This window comes from Echeneis naucrates, chromosome 8 (assembly GCF_900963305.1).
Source record: "Echeneis naucrates chromosome 8, fEcheNa1.1, whole genome shotgun sequence".
Lineage (NCBI taxonomy): Eukaryota > Metazoa > Chordata > Actinopteri > Carangiformes > Echeneidae > Echeneis > Echeneis naucrates.
Window position 1 is genome coordinate 13,686,379 of NC_042518.1, and position 22,854 is coordinate 13,709,232.

A 22,854-nucleotide genomic window follows, 5' to 3' on the forward strand; every position below is an offset into this window, starting at 1 on the left:
AGAATAATAGAGCTCATTTCCACGCCCCGACTGTCACATTAACGTGTTGCTGAGTGTCATACAGGTTGTGTTTGTGTCAAAAGGAAACTTCAGTCTGAGCACTGAATTCAGATTATGTTCTTTATTATATTATTAGTATTATTTATGTATTTATTTCATTTTATTCATTTGTATTTGTGTGATGAGGGATTTGTTGGTTATATCGGTGTTTACATACTCATTTCATTTCATTTATATATCTTTTTTTATTTATCTTGTTTTTGTTTCTCTATTCTTGTTAACTTTTGGACTTAATAACATATGTAATAAAATAACAAATAATATAATAAATTCCTGTATTTGGATGTTTCGCCCAGGGTGCAAAACTAGCCAGGACCGCCTCTGCAGAGTAGATCAACTCAGAGTTTGTTGAACCTGCGTCGTGAAATGGACCTTTACTATAGCATGAAGCCTTGCTTGGAGCTTGTGGTGGTCTGGTGTGACATCTAGTGGCAGAGACTGTCAAATACATGACCATTGAATGGAAGACCATGAAATTCATTAATTCATTTTCCACCACTTATCTGTTTTCTGGGTCACAGGGTGCTGGAGCCAAACCCAGCTCACATCTGGGCGGGGTCACCAGTCCATTACAGGACCAACACACAGAGACCGACAGAGACCGACAGAGACCAACAACCACAGACAATTGAGAGTCACCAGTTAACCCAAACATGTCGTCTTTGGAAGGTGGGAGGAAACCGGAGCACCCGGAGGTAACCCACACAGGCACGAGGAGAACATGCAAACATAGAAAGGCCCCACAACCTTCTTTATGTCAGACAACAGCATTAACCACTATTCCACCGTGCTGCCTCATTCACCCCCCCCCCCCCTTTTCCTTATGTATTGCCACTATAACCACTATGCCGCCGTGCCACCAACAGCTTTTTTAGAAATGGTCAGATTTCATATTTTATTTATTCCGTTGTTGAGCTTTATACACAAAGGGTATTATTTGGCGAGAGCAGTGCATCCATACTGCCCAGCATGCCGAGCCAATCAACATTTAAACTCAATCAATAAATACTCCAGATTTGTGACTCAACGTGACTGAAAGTGATGGTTGTTCTGAAATTGGAGTAAAACAAGAACTAATACACTGGCTTGGGTGACCGAGGCCAAAACAACCACTGGTGGGACGATCAAGACAACCACAAACAGTGGTGCAATAGTGACCAGCACAAGTTTGTGAAACCAGTAGAGAAGCTGAAGCTACTTCCCTTCTCCTGTCCATTCTTCCACATCTCCTCTGTCCTTTATCCCCCCATTTTCACTGAACTGTGTAGCAGTGCCACAAAAAGGTCATTTCACTCAATAAAGAGCCATAACTAGCTTTCAGGGAGGTCTGGTGATGGCCACACACACACACACACACACAACGATAAAATATTTAGCTGCAAAACTAGAACTGCATCAATCTCATATAAAGCTGACAGGCAACCTTCAGTGTCAACTGACCCTGGTGTCCTGCTGTCCCAGAGGAGTTGTACAAACTCAACAGCCAAAAATTCCACAAATATGAACTATTCATTTGCAACTATTCAATGTGCAAAACCTGTTAGAAAAGTGAGAAGTTGCAGAAACCCTTTAGCACTTTATGCTTGCATTTACATGCATAAAACTCTTCCCTCATCTCTTGTTTTGGTGGTTTCCTGACTCAACCTCTGACTGCACATCAGTTTGCCACTAAGTGGCAGCTTCCTCTGTGCCTCTTCGTAATCATCTGTTCAACCCTGTTTTAATGTTATGTCACTAACCTCATAACTGTTGTCAGTTTACATTAAACATTAGAGTTGTTGGAGCTTCCTTCACTGTTTGGGAGCTCCTTAGCTTGCTGCTAGCTAGCATTACAACTTGAACAATTCTTTTCTGGTGGATATAGATTTAATGCTAAATGGTACATAACACTGGGGTCGTTAAATCTGGTAGCCTGTTTTATAAGAGTCAAGTTTGCTACCAGTTAGTTTGCTTATTAGCCACCATTAACCGAGACAGTTCGGTTCCCATCCATTTCAACTCTGCAGGAATCATCTACCTTTTGGGGTATTTAAACAACAGAAAATCTGATATTGCTAAGTATAAATCTTTAATATGTTAATATGTTAATAACTCAAAATCCCCTGTTATATACTTCATCTATTTTGCTTTTTGCCCAATCTTCTTGTTCATCAGACAAATACCAGACACGTATATGGCTAGCACTTTCAGATCTATTTTGGCTAACCATAATCATGCCACATTTGAGCCTAAAGGCTTTCCTTCAGCCAAATACATGCCAAAATACAGCCAGATACTTGCTATCTGGTGGGGGACCAGTATCTGTCAATAAAAGTGGACATAGATTTTAGAAAAGTTAATTCTGAATCTGAAGAGCCTTAAACGTTCTTTCGATGCAATGACCATGGAGGTGTGACTCCACGAGTTGTAAAAAGAAGTCAGATTGCATTGAAGCCTATGTGAAAATGAACCTACATCTCACTTGACTTATTAACCCAGCAAATGTTTTCCTAATTAGTTTACAATCTCTTTATCAAGTTTCAAGTCTTCTTCAATGCAACATTTTTTTGAATGACGGTCCCATTTAGAGGAAAATCGATTAAACATAAAGCAAGGGACGTATTACGATGTGGCTCCCATGTGACTGACAGATTGAGCAGGTCAGATTCAGCCCTCACTCCTCTGCAGCTTAACTTTCTCCTCCAAATATGGTTTCTACACGTTGAAAAACATTTTTACAATCAGGAGGCTTCAAAACAGCCGTCAATAAACCAAAGGGTGACATGATGGAGAGTTGACACTACATATAGCATCTACAACGTGAAAATTTGACAGTTGCGAGTCAACAATACTAGCGTCAGGTACATTGAGGTAATGTCAATGTAAAGTCATTTTATTACTTTTATGTTTCCAACTGATTGTGTGGCTCTATTAAAAGCCTAAACAGTGTAGTAGAGACAGGAAATCGGATGGACAGTACCTGGTTCAATGCCACTGCCTGCTCAGAGCAACCCCCTGAGCCCAAGCATTTAATTATTATCAACGTTCCCCATCACATTCAAATGTTCAGTGATTTCTTATACGAGAAACATTGTAAAAAGCTACAGTGGCGCGGTGCATGTATATGTATGTAATGTCCAGGTGTCTAACCAAGGCTTATTAGGGGCCTGTATTCTCAGTTGTCCATTTCTGCTATTAAGTAGTACATCTTTAATCAGGAGTGTTTTCACCGTTATTGCACCTTTGGTACTCACTTCATAGGCCAGTAATTGAAATGACATTAAATCCCATGTGTTCCACATGATTTTTCTTTTCATATTTGGTTTTTAAAGGGAAGCAAATGAAACTTTTGCACCTTTGATGATTAAGCCAAGGAAAACCAGATATCTTCCACAGCTCAAAATGTAATGTATAAATGCATTTTATACTGTATATACAATAAGTGGCAATCAAAGTCATTGCAGTGAGCCAGGAAAAGATCCAGCTAAACTTCTATAACGATCACCCGTTTACTGGTAAGTACCAAAGGATTGTGATAAATATTTTCAGGATTTCGGTAAAAATCCACAGTTCACACAACAAGTGATGCAGTTACGTTTTCATAGTCATTTTCATCATCACTGCTTTCTTCTTCATCATCATGGTCGTCTTCTGCATCAAATTCTTCTTCATCGTCGTCGTCTCCATCTCCATTGTCCTCTTCAGGGACACAGAACTCTGCAGACTGAACGTTTCTAGGGTTTGGTTCATCATAATCCTCTGGTTCCTCATAATCATTAGTGTCGTCATCTTCCTCTTTATCTCCCAGTTTCGTCTCGGTGAATGATTCTTCAACATTCTCATAGTCATCATCCTCATTGCTTTCATTATCGTTGTCCGTCACTGAAACACAAACATCAGGAGAAAGTATGAATACACAAAAGTACTTTGACCAACAAGTTTGTATTTTCAGTTTGGAAACTAAAACATATGGATGACATCAAGAAAGCTATATCCCTCTCCTGCAAAAGTTCAACACTACAGCTATGCTTGACGCTCCCTGGAATCTGGCAGGATGGAGCTGACAGAGCAACCCACCGAGCTCCAAAACCACTCATCAGAAACCTATGGCTAACGCCACGCTTAGAATGGACACCAGTGCTTTAGCCACCTTTAGTCATGGCCTTTTGCGACCCGCCCACACCTGTCTGCCCCAGTTGTTTTGCTGACAGCTGTTTAAACTTGGAAATGTCAGTTTTCTGTCTACAGTGACTGTTTACTGGTAAACACCGAAGGGTTTTGATAAATATCTTCAGGATTTCCATAAAAATCCACAGTTCACACACCAAGTGATGGAGTTAAGTTTTCATAGTCATTTTCATCATCACTCTCCGGTTCCTCATTATCATTAGTATCGTCATCTTCCTCTTTGCCTGCTTTACCTTCCAGTTTCGTCTCAGCGAATGAGTCTTCAACATTCTCATAGTCGTCTTCAACATTCTCATAGTCGTCGTCCTCATTGCTTTCATAATTGTTCTCCGCCACTGAAACATAAACATCAGGAGAAAATATGAATACAAAAAGGACTTTGACCAAAGTTTATATTTAAAGTTTGGACACTAACATGTATGGATGACATCAAGAAGGCTATATCCCTTTCCAGTTCACAGTTCACAAGACTACAGTGAATCAACACTACACCTATGCTTGACGCTCCCTGGAATCTGGCAGGATGGAGCTGACAGAGCAACCCACTGAGCTCCAAAACCACTCATCAGAAACCTATGGCTAACGCCACGCTTAGAATGGACACCAGTGCTTTAGCCACCTTTAGTCATGGCCTTTTGTGACCCGCCCACACCTGTCTGCCCCAGTTGTTGGGCTGAAAGTTGTTTAACCTTGGAAATCAGAAGTCTAACCCTAACCCTACAGTGACTGTTTACTGCCAGACACTGAAGCATTTTGATAAATGTCCTCAAGGTTTCCATAAATATCCACATTTCATTCATCAAATGACGGAGTTACATTTTTATCATAATTTTCATCATCACTGATTTCTTCTTCGTCTCCATCTCCATTGTCGTCTTCAAGGAAACAGAATTCTTTAGACTTAAAGTTACTAGGTTTCATTTCATCACAATCATGATCATCGGCACTCTCCAGTTCCTCATGGTCATTAGTGTCATCGTTTTCCACTTTGCCTGCTTTACCTTCTCCTTTCTTTTCAGGGAACAATTCCTTAACATTCTCATAGTCTTCGTCATTGATATCATAATCGTTCTCCGCACCTGAAACAAGCATCAGGACAAAATATGAATATACTTTGACCAAAGTGTCTGTTTAAAGTTTGGAAACAGAGTGTTCTGTTGATCACAGACCTCGACTGAAGATAAGAACCGGAGGATTCCTGTTTCGTCTCCTCCTGCAGACCAGACAAGCCACCAACAAAACCAGCAGGAGCAGCAGCAGCAGGATCGCAGCAAAAACTGAAGAAGCCAACAGTAACACCGGAACTACGAGAGGAAACATTTAACACTTTACCCCACAAAGGAAGTCTAACTGTTTCCAGATATAATACACTTCAACTGTAGAGAGCCTCGGCTTTCATACACTTAGACTTCCTCTTTCAGGGTCCTTTGTGAAGTGTAGCCATTGTGGTCATTCTACTTAAACTGCTTTAAGTGAAAAACTTCAAAGTCAACAAGAATTGTTCAGTTCTCATCCAGCTGGTTCCGTTACTAGCAGTGGGTCTGCCCATTCTGAGCTTCGAAACTGCACATCAGAAACGTATGGGGGTTAAATCCCTCCTTGGCTATGGTCCATGAGACTTTTAGGTTGAATCACCACACCTGCTTATACTCCCACACTTTAACATTGTGCTCTTTCTTGTTCTTATTTCCTTCAAGCATACTCAATGACAACACCTACAATACCTACACCTATTTTAATTCTCTGACATTGAACAGGAAGGTTCTCCACAGATCAACATTTACGGGTATAATGCTCATATGATAGTACGAAATGTGCACTAAACAGTTTTGAGGTTGAACTTATGATTATGTGAATGTTATCTTTTCCTGAAATGCTACAAACCAGACACATGATTAACTGGAAAAAGTAGCTTGCAGACTAATCCATAATGAAATGCAATCATTAGTTGCAGCCCTATGTGTAATAGATAAAAGTTAACTGCATCTCAAATAACAACAGCAGAAAGTCAACATGAATAATAAAACCAGTAGTGTGAGTCCACTAATAAATGAAATCTAAAAATGATTAGGTTGAATTCTTCTTACATTTAATAAGGACAGTAATCTGTCTTGTCTCCTTAGAGCGGAATGTCCTCGAGGACAGTGTGACTTCATACACACAGCTGTAGTTGCCCTGGTGTTTGTACTCAGCTGCAGGGAAGTCAAATGAGGCTGAGTGGTTGACTGCAGGCTTTGAGTCAGAGGTGTTGGAGCCAGAGAAGAGCAGGAAGAAATGACCTCCAGGATAGGTGGAGTTGATGGAGCAGGTGAAGATGAATCTGTAATCTTTACCGATCTCTGCTCCTTCAGGATTCAAGACCAGCCCTCCATTTGCAGATGTCAGTGAGATGCTGGGCCTCTGCAGTCTTACTACATTAAAGGAAAGACAGCTGGTTTGCCTTTGGGTATTTAACATAAGAAAAAATACATCCAGAATGATTCTAAACACAATTAAACACATATTTAACCAAAACATTTCAGGTAAATAAGAAATAAGTTAAAGTGCCATCCTTTTGGTTTTGGTTTGTTTTGGAAACATGGGAGCTGTGGAATATGAACTCTCTTATAGCTCTGTTTTGCATCTCCTCCAACTACTGCAAAATATCTGACTGCTGCTAATTCAGTCATTCATTTTCTACCACTTATCAATTTCCTGGTTGCAAGGAGTTTTAGGCTCATTTGTTGATTCTAAACTATCTACCTGTGTGAATGTTGTTGTATGTTGTTGTGTGGCTCTCAATACCATCCATGTGATAGACATGCAGTGTGTGGAGGGTGCATTTATGACAGTTGGGGATGGAACCTTCCCCCTGAAGACCCTGTGGTGATGAGCATTTTCGATAATGATAGGAAACTAGTAATAAGACAGGAGGAATACTGCTCAGTTCAAAGGAAACAGTCATTTCGGTTCAGTGAGCCTCCAAAAGCCTCCAAAAGAATTTAATGAATTTAGAATTTAATTATTTACAAATGCTTCATCTTTCCAATCAATATCATCAAATACATGGTTGGGTACATGCTCACTGAGTTTTGAAAAACAAAGCAAAGGATGATCATGTTTAAGTTTTTATTGTTTTGTTTAGTTATTTTGCATTTATATTTTGGCACAGGGTGCTGGAGCCAGTCCCAGGTCACACTGAGTGAGGGCGGGGTACACAACCAGTCCATCACATGACCAACATACGGAGGGACAGAGACCAACAACCACTCACACTCACACATAGACCTACGGACAGTTTAGAGGTACCAGTTAACCAAAAACATGATGTCTTTGGACGGTGGGAGGAAATCGGAGTAATCGGAGGAAACCCACAAACTTTTTAAGATGGAATAACAGCACTAACAATGCCACTTTGCTGCGTCATTCACTCCAGCTGCCACCAAGCCCCAAGTCAATAATTCACTCTCTCTTCCTCTTTTTTTGCATGTCAATTGTCTGCTTTTATACCTTTTTATACCATATGCCCATTTGTTGTTATGCAGCTCAGAGATGCTGGGCTTTGGAAGGCTCACTGAAACAGCAGCACCGTATAACAGAACTTATTGTTTTCTTTGAACTGAGCAGTATTCCTCCTGTCTTATTATCTAAACTGGTCATACACACAGGGTTCTTCGGGGGGCAGGTGCCGTTCCCAACTGTCAAAAATACACCCTCAACGCGTAGCATGTCTATCACAAGGATGATATTGAGAGCCACCCAACACCATACAGCAACAACATTCACACAGGCAGATAGTTTAGAATCAGCAAATGAACAAATGTGCCTGTTTCTGGCCTGTTTGAGCAGGCTGGGGATCCTACACAGGCACAGAGAGAACATAGAGACTCCCCACAGATAGTTAAGTTTTCTGATTCTGAACTGGACTAGAAGAGTGGATCATTAATTCATAAGGAGGGAACCTGATTCAAGCTGTGAGAAGGACTGATGAAAAACATGAGATCTGTTAAGCAGAAGGAGGCTGCAGGTTCAGCTAAACATGACCGACAGTGGCTCCTTTCACAAAGTACATTATTCCAACATCGGTCAATGTAAAATCAGTAGTTATGATGGTTAAATGACATCATAGGATCAACCGCTCCACTGAAAGATTTCAAAGTTTACAATTACAACTTTCTTATGCATTCACTTACAAAAAAATTAAAGTTGCTTGATGGCTTTATTATTATTATTGTTATTATTATTGATATGTGCCCTCCTTACCAGTGACAGAGAGTCTGACAGAGTCACTCAGGGGGGAGCTGAAGTCTCGACTTGAAAGCCTTGTTTCATACTGACATCGGTAGGATCCCTCATTATCAAAGTTGACCTGAAGGATCCTGAAGGTAGCAGAGTTGGAGCTTGATGTTTGGGTCTTTCTCAATGAGCCTGACGTCTGCTGTAGAGTGAATGTTCCTCCTAAATGCTGAGTTGAGACTGAACAGGTGAAGGTAATGTCCTGACCCCAGGAAACCTCATCAGCAGGGTTCATGGAGATGCTGGGCTTTGGGAGGCTCACTGAAACACCGTATAATTGAAACAATTGTTTTCTCTGAACTGAACTGAACTGAAACCAGGAAATGGAATAATTTTCTTACCTGTAACAGTGAGTCTGACAGCATCAGAGATTCTGGAGCTGAAGGTTTCACCTGAAATGTTTTTCTCATACTGACACTGATACGATCCCTCATTGTCAAAGTTCACATTAGAGATACTGAAAACAGCAGGGTTGCTGCTTGATGCTTTAATCCTTCTGTTAGAGTCTGAAATCAGAATGAATTGTCCACCTACAAGCTCAGGTGAACTTGAGCAAGTGATGGTGACTTCCTGACCCCAGGTGACCTCACCAGCTGGATCAATGGAGAGTGTGGGCGTTGGGAGGCTCACTGGAAAAAAAGGACAATCAGGAAACTTTAAAACGGTCGTTCACAAGCCAATGTGGGATTTCATGGAGAGTTGACATTTTGTCCTTTGTGGCTCTATCTCTCCCAGGATCCTTTAACTGCCACTAGAGAAGAAAATATATTACTAAACAACACTGACTGAGCCCAGCTCGTATGAGTATTACACTGTGTTTGACCAACTGTAAAAACATCAGAATAAAACCCAAGTTTTTCTGAAAAAAATTGAATCTCGTCACGGTTGCCAGGTGACAGGAGTCACACTTTGATGTAAAGGTAAGGATGGCCATAGCTGGTGACATAAAGCCTCCGGAGCACATAAACATCACTTTGGTTTTAGTGCGCTTTAGTTTTTTACAATGACTACAGAAGCAGGAGGTTTCTCCAGCACAACTTTCTAAGAAAACATTTATCTGTCTAATTTTAAAAGGATCAGTTTCATATAGAGGTTTTATCTGGATTAATCCTCTCACAATGAAAGCTGATCTAAACAAAACTATTTTTAAAATGTACATATTTTTGGACTCACTTCCTGTATTGGCTGGTTCAGTTTGAGGAACAGAAGATTTTGCCCATCATCATTTAAAACGTAGTGCAAACTGTAAAAGAGTTTCTCTGGGGTTTGTGTCTGTCAGTCTTTCTGTTGTGATTACTATGGATTAATAGAATTCTTTATTCATATTCATATTTCTACATTTTTTCCATCCTGGATTAAAAATGCATTTTTATGGTACTGTTTTGACTTTACGAACTTTATATCACAGAATATAACAGTAAGTAGTTGAAAAGTTTTCTTACTTGAGCAGATGACTCCAGCGTCCTCATTGTGTTGACAGTTATGTTTCTTAAATCCATTGTGCTGACATTTAGCTAGAGACCCTTCATTTCCAGAACAGGCCAAATCATCAAGGAAGATTTCCCCTGTTCCTTCACCAAAAGCAGCATTCCCAGTGGCTCCTAATGCTTCACCACATTCCAGCTGTCGGCAAACCACTTTAGCATCATTTAAGTCCCAGGAATCATCACAGACGGTTCCCCAGGCGCCACTGTGATAGACCTCAACTCTACCAGAGCACAGAGTAGACCCAGATCCAGCTAGTCTGATCAGAGACCCTACAAGGAAGAAGACGAAAACATTATTTATCGGCTGGAAAGATAAAAACAATACCATGGCATCATTTAAGTTATCGGCGATTTATGCTTAGTCATTTTTTTGATAGAATTGAATGCCACCAGAGCGCTGAGTAGATCTGACTAATCTGACATCTATAAACACAGATCATGAGATGGAAATTCAGTCTGTGGGTTTTGTATTTGTTATGAGACAGGAAACATGGTTATTTATTCACATATTCTTAGTGAGTTTGACATCTATGAACTTCTCTGCATTGGCCTCATCTGAGACCACCTCGTCTCTTCTTTGCAGTGAGTCAGTGAATATCACTGATCCTGATAGGATGTCACAACATAACTGTAGATAGTTCACATTTGTCATTTGTAAGCTGAGCAGTATAGTTACCGTAACAAGAGACCTTTTTTGTATTCTTATTCTTTTCATGATACTTCTATGACTGCTTAGTAACAACATGACATTGAAATATTACATCTGATACAATAAGTGAGTCTCACCTGAACAGATGACTCCAGCGTCCTCACCGTGGTTACAGTTCTGTACACCAACTCCACCGTGGCCACATTCAGTCAGAGAGCTTTCATGTCCTGAACAGGTCAAATCATCCAGCCAGATATTTCCACTTCCTTGACCAAAATGAGCTGATTGCATTGCTCTCCATGCTGTTCCACAGTTCAACTGTCTGCACACCACCGTAGCATCAGGTAAGTCCCAGCCATCATCGCAGACTGTTCCCCAGGCTCCTCTCAAATAGATTTCAACTCTACCAGAGCACTGAGAAGATCCAGATCCAACTAATCTGATCTGAGCACCTAGCAGGAAAAAGACAAACTATATTTGGATATTTTTCTCAAAAGTAGAAAGATGTTTACAATGTAGGTGACTAAACTAACCTCCGGCAGGTGAAACTGAGACCAAAAGGAAGGAGACTGTTGAGAAGAAAATTTGTATATTCAGTACATTCAGGTTTCCCTTGAATTCAGATTCCTGTCATATATACATACATACAACAAAGCAGCAGATATTTAATGTCTTACCAAGGGTCAAAGGGTGCAGGCTTCTCTGTCTGGTCTCCATAGTTCAGAGAAAAAAATCTCCTCTGCATCATAGGTCGCTAAGAACAACACTGAAGTACAAACAAGGACGTACAGAAACTCCTCACCCATTCATTTCCTGAAGCACTTCTCTGTTTCACTTTTATTTCTTGCCATTTTCTTTTTTCTACTCTGTTCTTCTATGCTAAATTTGACCTAATCAAAGTAGCTATTAGAACTGTCTTTGAATTTATCATTTCATATAGTTCATTTATTTTAAAGCAATATGCTAAATATAGATAAATTATTAGTATACTCAGAAGCCATCATGAAGCTGCTCTTGGTCACTTCCTTTTTAGACATGCAGGTCTGTCTTGCCCGATTGAATTTGGGGAAGTACACGTTTCAGCCACCCAAACCCAAATCGTTTTTTGACAAGACGCTATGATCAAACACATCTTTTTTTTCTTAATGTCTTCTCAGTTTAAAAAAAAAATCTATCTATCTCAAACCAAAAATGTTTAATCTGTGATTGACCGTCTTCACAAGGGAACAATAACCAGATTTGTGGTACCCAGATGATGGACCTTTTTTATCTTTGAACTAATTATATTTCCTACTGCAGCATGACAGTTTTGGTTTTGAGAAAATATCTTAAGAAAATCAAACAGATGGATACAGATATGGATCCAGTCTACTAAGAGGACTGACACCATTTAAGTCATCCAATAATATTACCCATAACACCAGAAAGTGACATACACAGCCCATCTGTATGTGTTACAATGTGACCACCTCTGTTCTCCATTTTAGCAGCTGGTCTGGACACATTTGCATCCCAGCCCACCTCTGGACCAGAAAAAATACAGTGTAGCTTCTTCTGGTCTGGATGGAGAGTCAGGTTTTTCTACTCCTTAATATGCACAGCACAGGCCAAAAGTTTGGACACACTTTCCTATTCATTTGAATGAGAAGGTGTGTCCAAACGTTTGGCCTGTACTGTATGTAGCTGATTGTTACAAAAAGTTGCATTTCTGTTTTCATTTGTGAAATGATAAAGCTTGTTGATTTATGTTAGCAATGCTGGGGCGTATAATCACAGCAGGGCCGATGCCTGAAAATATCTGTGGCTAATAGCTGTGAATGTGTTGCATATCGTTTGCTCTCATACTCAGAAGGTTACTTTATTCAGTTATGCTTATTTTTATTTTTATTATCTACTATAGCATGAAGCCTTGCTTGGAGCTTCTGGTGGTCTGGTGTGACATCTAGTGGCAGAGACTGTCAAATACATGACCATTGAATGGCAGACCATGAAATTCATTCATTCATTTTCCACCACTTATCTGTTTTCTGGGTCACAGGGTGCTGGAGCCAAAGCCAGCTCACATCTGTCGAGGGCGGGGTCACCAGTCCATTACAGGACCAACACACAGAGACCGACAGAGACCAACAACCACAGACAATTGTCACCAGTTTTTTTTATGGGTAATTAAGCCCTGTTTTAGTTAATCTAGATTACTCAATATACCAAAAGGGTACTGTGTTTGGAAGAAGTAAATCATTCACTTACTTCAGAATTAAATGGATGGCAGGAAGGTCTTGTGGAGGTCAGAGACAGGATGTGCAAACTCAACACCAACCTGTGGGGAGTGGATACAAACAAAACAACCAATATCAGAAGAGACTTGATGATCCCCGACTTTGTATGGGACATCAACATTTGGACCCCCCACTGTTGATGCGTCAGAGCTGTAAGTAAGGGGTAATCATCGGAAAATAAGTCATCCTGAAGGGATTTCATGACCGGTAAAGTTGTCCGGTGTACGGCATTTGCTGTTGCTAGGAGACGTCGTCCACGTTGTACATTTTCCCGCCTCCACCGACTGAATTCACCTGCCAGCTAACGTTAGCCACGGGGCTCTCAGGTCTCATGCATCCGCCGTGTGACACACGCATTTCAGCCACACGTTTCTCACGGTCCCGGTGATGGTAAAGCTGTCCTGTATCTAGCTTTAGCTGTTGCTAGAAGAAGTCGTTTATCAATACTTCCCCATCACACGTTTTAGCCTCCCCCCAACGGTCACACATCTCAATGCAAACCTGAGAGCCCTGGTGAGTAAGATACAAATCGTATACAAATACAAATACACCTCGGCACTCTTGCAAGTTACTCAAATGCAGCAAACAAACCTCACACCAAGCTAAGCTGGGTTAGGCCATGAAACGTACCATTTTCGAGCAAGCTAGCAAGGCTGGGAAGTTAGCATAGCACAAGGCAGAGGGAAGACGGCCACCTCTTTAGGTTTAGCCACACATTTGAGCACTCATATGGTGAAAGTAAAGTTCTGAACTCATCTTATACGCTAACTGAAGTCTGCTTCGATTTTCATTTGTGAAATTCCCTGCTTCAGTCAAGCACGAAGCGAGGATGACTCCTGGATCTCAGGAGTGAAGGGACCTGCAGGGGCCTGTTCTGAACATGTGCGAGACCCGTCGCCTTATTGGACAAGTTGGTCAGTCCCTTGTTTCTGCGTTGACTGTGCTATTCCACACATTTCTAGTTGTCTCAGCTTTTTGGCAAAATTTAGTTAACCTGATTCACAAAAATAAGTTGAAGAAACTAAAAGCAAAAATTATTATTATTATTATTATATATTTTTTAACAGTGTATCATCATCTAAACCCCTCAAATTCCGATCTGATCTTACCTGAGGTTGTTGGTTAGGCACTGTTCAACTGATACTTGTCTGTTCACACTCTTTAAATCTGGACTCCTTTAGACCACCTGATTTGGCTTCGACAGAGAAGCTTTTGATTTGGAGGCCTTGATGATGAAGGGACCACCTAATATCCAGACACCTCGCACTGATGCTTCCTTTCCAGAACAATTTGGAAATATTTGAGAGAGAAGATGGCAAAGGAATGGTGTTGAGTGGAAAGACACAGAGAAGACATAATCCAACGATGTTAACAGAGACAATACAAGCGAGAGAATGAGAGAACTTGAAAAAGCGGAGGAAAGGATGAGTTTGGCCAAATCTGAGTCGTAATATTTCAGCTTTGGCAGGAATGTTCTGGCCTGGACATGGATTCAAAAATGAACAAAACCCAGCGATTTTGATTTCCTATATGGAATATCTAACCCTAACCCGAACCCTAACCCACCATGAGAGAATTTCCTTAAAGTGACTTCTTTAAGTCAAAGGTCAAGGGTCACTGTGACCCCAAACGACAGTTTTCTGGCCTTAACTTATTAATTCATACACTAATTATGATCATTTTTATGATCTAAAATTTTAAAGATCAACTCATAAGTGACATGATAATAATTTGTAATGACACAAGGGAACCATATTTCCTGGAACTTGTTTGGTTGATGGAGGCATACAACTTCGAGGATGTAATTCTAATTAAAAGTTACAATCATTTTTATAATTGCTCGATTTTATTTTCTCGCCATGTGTGACTCTCTCTTGAAGTTGACCTGATTCAGTTTACAGCCCCTCCTCTCTCATGCAGGATCCCCTACTTTCCGCTAGATGTCATTACACTCAGGGTTATGAATGAAAGGCACAAAGGCACAGTTTTCCACAGAGCTTCTTCAAGCAAGCATACCATGGTTATATTTTCATAGATGTGTTCCTTGTTGGTGTAGTTTATTTTCTTAATTTTCCATTCGAGTTGGAAATATGGAGTCCATATTATTTTAGATGATAATATACCTATGTAGATGGAAAAACTGTTATTTTTTTTAACATTAAGCATTTTTTTTTTTCTCTCTTCCCCCATGTGCTTGTTCCCCTCCACTGAGTCATTATAAAAACACGGCTGGGTTTGAAGCTTTCATAAAGAGATAGAGCATGTTGAAATGTGCACACGGAGCAATAAAAAACCTCATAGCGTGAGAAGCCTGAGGAAATGACTGGTGTGAAAGCACTGCCACCACAGCCCTGTGGCAGTTCTGCCTGAAGCCTGCGGTCGTCTCCACTCCCACCCACCCCCAGGCCTCTGAGCTCCACTTCAACCTGCTTTGAGTTTCTTCAGTCTGCCTACATTAGTTAGGCAAATTGAAAAAAAAATAAATAAAAAATGACAAAGTAAATATCCCTTTTCTTCATGATTGTTATTATTATTACTGCTACTGTGTTTGGTCTATCTTACAAACTTGTATATTTCATCAGTAATTCCGCAGAGGTGACAAACTCTTTGAAATGCAGTTTTGTTTTTAATGTGATTATTGTAAAGTTAAATTCGGGGGAATATTCCTGGAGAGTGTGATGCCTGAACTGTAAATGCACCGGGGCTGTGGGAAGGGGTGTCGTGTTCCCTAACCAGTACCCTCCTCTGCTGCTGGAGACACACAAACGCACACTCACACATTTGTTCAAAGCGTGATGTGAGAAGGTTAAGTTGTTGGTATCTTGATGGTGGATTCATGAGAATTAAGTCTTAATTTCTCCTCCTCTGCATGCTTTCATGATCTGTTGCTCAATCAGCACGCGCTCACGCAAACACAGTGGGGGCAGGCCATAAAGGTTACTGAGGGTCATGTCTGAGCAGCGGAACTGAAAAACAGGAAGAAGTATGAGATGTAAGGATGGCACTGAAGTGTATCTGCTGCGTGCATTAGTGTGTGTCTGGCTGGATGGTTAAATATTTCTGCAACACAGAAGCCATGAGGCAGAGATGGGAGGTATGTGTGTGTGTGTGTGTGTGTGTGTGTGTGTGTGTGTGTGTGTGTGCGCGCGCGGGCATGCAACAATCAAGGCAGAGATCACTTCACACAGACACACAGACACACACATACTCCCACAACACACAATCATACATATAGAGTGCTCAACGACTGAATGTAATTTGGACTGACAACTAGCCTTCACGCTCTGACGCACCTCTCCTCCCAAAATGGACACAGAAGAACACACAGTCACGCACGCCTACACACACACTTACACACATAGAGCATCTAAATGGGCTTTCTGTCCAGAGCAGCTGAAAACCCAAAACGTTAAGTGGAGGATGGGACAGTTGGATGAAAAGCAGGGGGGGACTTCATCACGGTGGATTTGGGCCAACAGACAGAGAGACAACTAGCCAGAGCAGCAGGTTAGCAGGTCGCTTACTGTCATAAAGCTGTTGCTGGAAGAACACACCCAGATCTCTGCTCCAGCAGTAGCCTCTTTAGTTTGTCCTCCCTCTGTGATCAGCTCCTCACAGCAACACTGTGCCAAAGGCTTTGTGTATACTGCGTGTTTGTACTCTACAAGGCTGAGCTGAGATCGTCCGGAGGACTGTTAAAATCTATGGAGCCAGAAATAACTCCAGTGTCCATCCAAATGTAGAGCATGCACCAACAGCCATAACATTATTATCACTGGCAGATGAGGTACATAGCACTGGGATGCATCTGGTTACCATGGTAACAATCAGTGGGTGGACATATAAGGCAGCAGGTGAACATTTAGTCCTGAAGTTGATGTTGAGGCAGAAAAATGTTGAAGTGTGAGGATGTCTGCAATTTTTGTCAAAGACCAAACTGTGATGTGTAGTCCATCACTGGTCCACACATCATGTTGGATCATTTCCAACACTGCAGCTCTGCAGGATGTTCCTGGCTTGTGGTGGTCAGGACCCAACAAAGTGGTCCAAGGAAGGGGAACGGCTGAACCACAGCTTCCTGGATCGAGGCTCACTGATGGTCATGGGGAGTGAAGGCTGGAACTTGTGGTTTAAAGAAGCAAAATATCTGCTGTAGCTCAGACAAAGGTCATGCAGATTCTGTCATCACACACAGAGCATCAGAGTTTGTTGTGTACGACGCTGCATAGCTGTACATCAGTCAGGGTTTCCATTCTGTCCCCTGTCCGCCACCAAAAGATCCTACAATGGACACAAAATCAGACCACAGAGCAGCACAGGGTGGTGTGGCCTGGTGGATCAGGCTTTCTTCTGCATCATGTGGATGGTTAAACATGTGCGCATCTCTTACCTGGTTTATTCTCAATGCTCAACGGAAGATTACAAGAACACACAGAACAACCAAATTACAGTGCAGCAGACCTGTCCTGAAACTCTCCTTCCTCACGTCTTTCTGTGACAGCTGTGTGATCTGATTTGGGACATGTCTTTCACAATGCCAGCTGAGTGTGGTGTTTCAGTGGAAGTGTCTAGCAATCCAATACACAGTTTTACATGTTTGAATGATGTTTCTATTGTAGAGAAATGTGTTTGATGTTTTCCAAAAGGTATGAGACTGAGAATATGCTGATAGTTGTGCAGGCCTAAGATGAGGTTTTGCTCCTGTGGAGTTTCAATAGCTGGATATCCTTTTCAATATTAGTGTGCAAGCAATTGTAAAAATCTGTTAGTTCCATCACTTTCACAGCTGCTGTAGAATCCTCCGGAACAGAATATAAAGCCAGTATAACAAGAAAGGATGTAAAAGGAATTAGAAGGATTGTCACGGAGGCCAGTATTTGGTTTTCACTGTGAGTAGAAGGTCAAGAAGTTGGACTTTTCTAGCTGTAAGTGTTGGAGAGACGAACACTGGCGTACAGACACAAAGGATGGTAAATCATCAGCATCACCAGATGGCATGTCATATCCACGGAGTCTGTTCCTACAATGGTGATAAAAGATCCAAGTGGATCCACTGTTCAACATACTGGCAGTCATCATAATTTACTTACTTTAGGATTGTGCATTTTTTCTCATCTTCAAAGTCGGGTCAGTTGAATGTAAATACTTAACTGAGATTGTGTAAAATTCTGACTGACACTTAGTACAGGGGCCAACAGTTTACAAACACTACAGTAGGTCAGCTGCTGCCAGTTATGGCAACAAACAAATGCTGTTCAGATACACCTCCGATTCTGGTCTCAACAGTCTGGGTCTGACTGAGTCTCGCTGATGTCCTCTGGTCTTTCGCGTGTCAATATGCAGCGTTAGTGACAGTCGGCGGGGATTTCTCCACTGGGGAGTTAATGTTGATGAGCTTCCAACTTTTCCATTTTCCCTGTCTTTCACTTTTCTTTCAGATTATGCAATAAATAAAACGTCATAAAACAAAATATAACTGATAGCAGAACACAGTTAAGACAATGTCTTTAGCAGAACTCGAGGGGAACTTTGAGGGCATGTCAATTTTTATAGCGCAATTCATGCACTGATGCAATTTAAACAGCCTTACAAAATCAGAATAAACAGAAACACATTATGGTTAAACATGCACAAAATAAAACACATCAGAAGTTTCATTTCAACAATCAAAGGTGAAAAAGATAAAATAAATAATAAAAACTGATATAGGTTGGATGGCAGAAGATTAAGGACCTGATTTAAAGAATTGTATATTGTTGGCCAATCTGAGATATTCTGGGATCTTATTTCAGGCCTGAGGAGCATGAAAACAAAAAGCTCTTTTCCAGTGTTTAAGGTAATGTTGAATGAACTTTTTTTGTATGGATGAACGTGCTTTAGCCAGAAAAGGAATATTTAAACTGTTCATACTGCTAAAGATTTTACTCTTTCCCAGTATTGCATAATTCAGAAACACGTGGGTCAGGTTTTCACGACTGGAAGTGGAAGCCTGTATGAAATTTGTGAGGAAGATTGCAGACCCTACTCGGGGTAATAAAATCATTCTGCAGCTTTTAATTAGATATCAGAAAATAAAGAACATTCTCCTGAAAGTCGCTGCAACAGTTCACCTAACAAGGACAGGGGTGTTTGTAGAAAAATGGAAATACAGTGTAATTTAATGACTTCAAAGGTCCACTGGTGACATTGAAAAATGTAGACTGTTATTCATAAAATATTTATGAACAATTATCATGCAGAAAAAAACTTGATAAGAAATTTGATTATGATTCGTTAGTAACAAGACAATATAAATGTATAGAAATTAAGAAAAGAATAAATTCAGTTTTTTTTTTACTTTGTAAATCTTACCTTTTGTACTCTCCCACATCTAAAACCAAACATTGTTGTTGACAATGTTATTTAAAGGTCACTCTGAGCTCTGATATTCTCACAGTACAGTTACATTTCAAAAGCGTTCAGTCTTGTTATCGTCGCTGACAAACTCAGGCCTGTTTCAAAGTGTCATGAAGGGAAAAAGTTGGAGGTGTTTATGATTCACAAGAGAAAAGGAGGATGCAGTGAAGTAGAGGAGAAAGGGAACATAGAGGGGAAAATGATTTAGAGTGCAGCTGAGGTATGTAATAGAGACACTGAGGTGTGATTTAGGGTTGAGGGGAAAATGGAGAAGTAGGGGCGTGTCCAGGCATAGACGGAGTGTCATTTAATACAGGAGCGAGCGCAGAAATTATTACACGGCAGCGACGCTGGCTGACTGTAGATGTGACATATCGCTCATAAAGCTGCTATCCCAGCTGAATGGGAATTACCCCATTAACGCAGCCTGAATGCTAACTGCTGGGGCACATATTGGGCTTGAAGCAAAGAGCTGAGCTGGCTAATGACTGAATGTCACCGTAATGGCGTGTCTCTAACAAGTGGCTCTGCCTCTGTGGGACGCTTGGCTCTTCATCGCTCCGCCTAGCCTTGAGTCTTCTTCACTCTGCTCCTGGATGACCTTCTAACAGGAGCTTCTCATGGAAAAGTCATTTCTGCAAAAGGTTCCTCACACTTTCTGCACAGCATCCCAATTGCATCTTCTGCTTCTGAGCAGAAGAACAAAAACCTACTTATTTTCTCTGGAGCACTAGCAAAAAAAAAAAAAAAAAACAGATCAGAAGAGAGGTTCAAGCCAATCCTTTCTTCTGATTGGCTGGCTGAAAATCTCAAAAGGTCGAAAGTCAGAATAATCAAATCCTGTCAGGGTATGCAGTGGTTTCAGGTGGAATAGGCAAGGGTGTTTTGTTGAGGGCAGTGGCTGCTTTGTTGTGACAAAGCCCCAACATCTGCTTTTAAGGCTCAGTTTCTCAATTCGGACTGTGATCATTTCCTGTGAGCTGAGACCTTTAATACTTTCAATGTATTAATATAAAACCTAGACTTATCTTAAGAATGTTCATCTTGTCTTTATATTAGATCAAACTTGTGGTATGTTGTCAAGGTAACAACATAACATTTTGACTGATATAGAAGAAAACAAAAGTCCAAAACCTAGACTTGATTGACAAAACAACACAAGGACATCTAGCATTGAGGAACATGGGCCCTTTAAAACTACATTTACAATCTCGACTAAGTAACAAAAGACCCTGATATGCCCATTTGTTTTTTTATAGTCTGCAGCAGATGCTTCCTACACAGACAGTAATTCTGCCAAGGCATCATTCACTGAAATGTCTTATAAGGTGTCACAGGAAAATTAGGAAAATAAATGTGTCTATATTCAGAGCTCCACATTACTGTGATGCAGAAGTTGATCCTGGTCTTGATCGTTTTTACAGAGTTATCTTACCCAGGAGACCAGGTGTCCTGGCATGTTGTAAAAAAATAAAATAAATTATGGAATATATGGAATAAAACACATCTGATTACACTTGTTAGGGAGCGATCGTAGTGCCTTGTGCTGTAGATATACATATATATATATATTTTACAATAGCATTCATTCCTTCTAGACACAGTAGCTCCCTGATTGGGCCTAGACTGCCATTGAAATGTCATTGATCTTGTCATCACAAGCAGCTGCTGTGCAGTTTAATTCTGCATTTTAATGCTGGAAGTATGTTTTCTTTCCCTCCTTAATAGTGCTTTCTGCAAAGAAGCTGCAGAGCAGACAGGTGGAATTATGTGTGCTCATTGTAAAGAGGGTGATCGTGCATTTTCAGGTGTGTCAGAATGGATGGATATTGTTGCTGATGTGGTTCATCTGTTCGGATACGATCTTCATTTTAAAAAGCTCCTTTAAGAGTAAAACATACTAATGTGGATTGCTACAGCCCTACGTGTTTCTGTTGCCTTTGTCTTAGTCTCCATGTTGCTCCAACCAGGATCGTCTCAAAAACTCTGGTTGTACCTTTTGGCAGAGGCGTTTGACATGGGACATGTTGCCTCTTATCTCTAATTGTTTTCTTGTCTTCTGATTTAATTTTGTTTTCAGTCATCTTGACAGACTGTCATTTTTAAACTGTCTTATATCTTTATGTTGGGTTACTGGTGGAATATTGTGAACCCCACAGGGCCACCCAAGGGTGGCAAAACTGTCAGAGCCTAAATGATGCCTGATTCGATAAACCCAATGAACTATTTGTTGTTTCTTTTTCAACCTCAATCTATGCAAACCCATACAAAAAGTGCTATCGCAGCATTAAATCGATTTGTTTTTCCAATAGCTTTAATGGGGAGGGTTGACCAGCCGACGGGAGCATCAGATCAGAAAATGCCTTAAATTTTCACCCAGGTTTCGTTTGAAGGTTGAGAATCCTTTGTAGAGTAAATACAGAACTGACATTGCAAGAGCTTTGTTTCTCTGTTGTAATTCAGTTTTGGCATGACAATCACACCCACTGTTTGCAATGATTTGTTAGGTTTGCAGAAGTGTGACAGCAGGCAAAGGTCCAACATCTCTCTCTCTTTTTTTTTTTTTTATTTTGCCGTTACTTCCATTCCGCTTTAAGTTTACAACAATGTTTGATACAAACTGTGTGATTCACTGCACCAAGACAACAAAGACACAAAGCTCTTAGAGAGAGACAGTGAGGGGCAGTCAGGATACTACATCCCTCATTCAAGTGGGACCAGCACTGATGGAGACATTTGCAACTGAACTATATCTTTCCATATACGCTAATCAAGCACAAGCATCAGACATTAACTTCAATCAATGCGGAAGGAGTCACAAAAGAAGTGCGGGCTGGCTGGCAAGTCACCATCACCACCATGATTGCACTTTCTTTTTAAAGCTATATTACCATCACATCATAGTGGAAATGTTATCAGGAAGAAGTTGTTGTTTTTCAGCTGCAGACCTTTGTCAATTTGAATTTCACTGTTTTGCGGCCAAAATGCTGTAAATGAACTTAAACCAACAGCTGCCTGGAAAGAAATCGGCCTTAACCAGTGGTTTTCAAATCAAACACCCCTAAGCAGACCCCAAATTAACAATATATTTGATCTGATTTAATTTGCTTTTAGATGTTTTACTTCAAAACTCTCTGAAATTCATGACTATCAACGCTATCAACAATATGCCGGTTAGTTAAGGTCAAAATAAATGACGCCATTTTCTGCTGAGGAATCTCTGCAAGGACCCCTGAAAGTCCTTGGACCACACTTTGTGAAGGACTGGCCTGAACAACAGTATTGCTAATGTGGATCTAATGATCTTGAATTTGCAAAAGTATCCAAAAGGCGACGGTATAGAACAACAACAATAAGTTCTCTCTCTCTCTAGGTGACCAGCGTGAAAACTTTCTTCATGCTGTAGCTGGTCAATTGGTTGCTGTTGAAATTCATGTGGTGTCCAGGACATAATTGATTGATTTTTATCTGGCACTTAGCTGTACATGCTATCCAGTTACATCATATTCATCTTTATATCTAATCACAATAAAGATGGGTCCTC

General features: G+C 40.7%; 1 protein-coding gene across 3 annotated transcripts; it reads right to left on the bottom strand.

Moving 5' to 3' along the window:
* Window positions 1-2,601: 2,601 nt before the first annotated feature.
* Window positions 2,602-11,392, bottom strand: LOC115047931 (uncharacterized). 3 transcript variants are annotated; one of them, XM_029509158.1, is made up of 11 exons: window positions 11,316-11,392; window positions 11,172-11,207; window positions 10,776-11,090; window positions 9,945-10,259; window positions 8,844-9,131; window positions 8,470-8,763; window positions 6,315-6,638; window positions 5,397-5,531; window positions 5,229-5,306; window positions 4,461-4,562; window positions 2,602-3,921 (listed from the first exon to the last, which is right to left on the bottom strand). In XM_029509158.1, exons 1-11 carry the CDS (start codon window positions 11,353-11,355, stop codon window positions 3,611-3,613), a joined length of 2,238 nt encoding a protein of 745 aa, XP_029365018.1. In that variant the 5' UTR covers window positions 11,356-11,392; the 3' UTR covers window positions 2,602-3,610. The 3 variants fall into 3 exon arrangements, with proteins under 3 accessions (XP_029365018.1, XP_029365019.1, XP_029365020.1); XM_029509159.1 differs by lacking the exon at window positions 8,470-8,763; XM_029509160.1 differs by lacking the exon at window positions 6,315-6,638.
* Between the last annotated feature and the right edge of the window lie 11,462 nt (window positions 11,393-22,854).

Excerpts from the sequence above, each read along its gene's own strand:
- LOC115047931 (XM_029509158.1), bottom strand. The coding sequence starts at position 11,355 with ATGGAGACCAGACAGAGAAGCCTGCACCCTTTGACCCTTG. Across the intron at positions 11,091-11,171 it reads CTCAGTTTCACCTGCCGGAG|GTGCTCAGATCAGATTAGTT; the intron begins GTTAGTTTAGTC and ends TTTTCCTGCTAG. Across the intron at positions 6,639-8,469 it reads TGTCAGACTCTCTGTCACTG|TAAGACTGCAGAGGCCCAGC; the intron begins GTAAGGAGGGCA and ends CCTTTAATGTAG.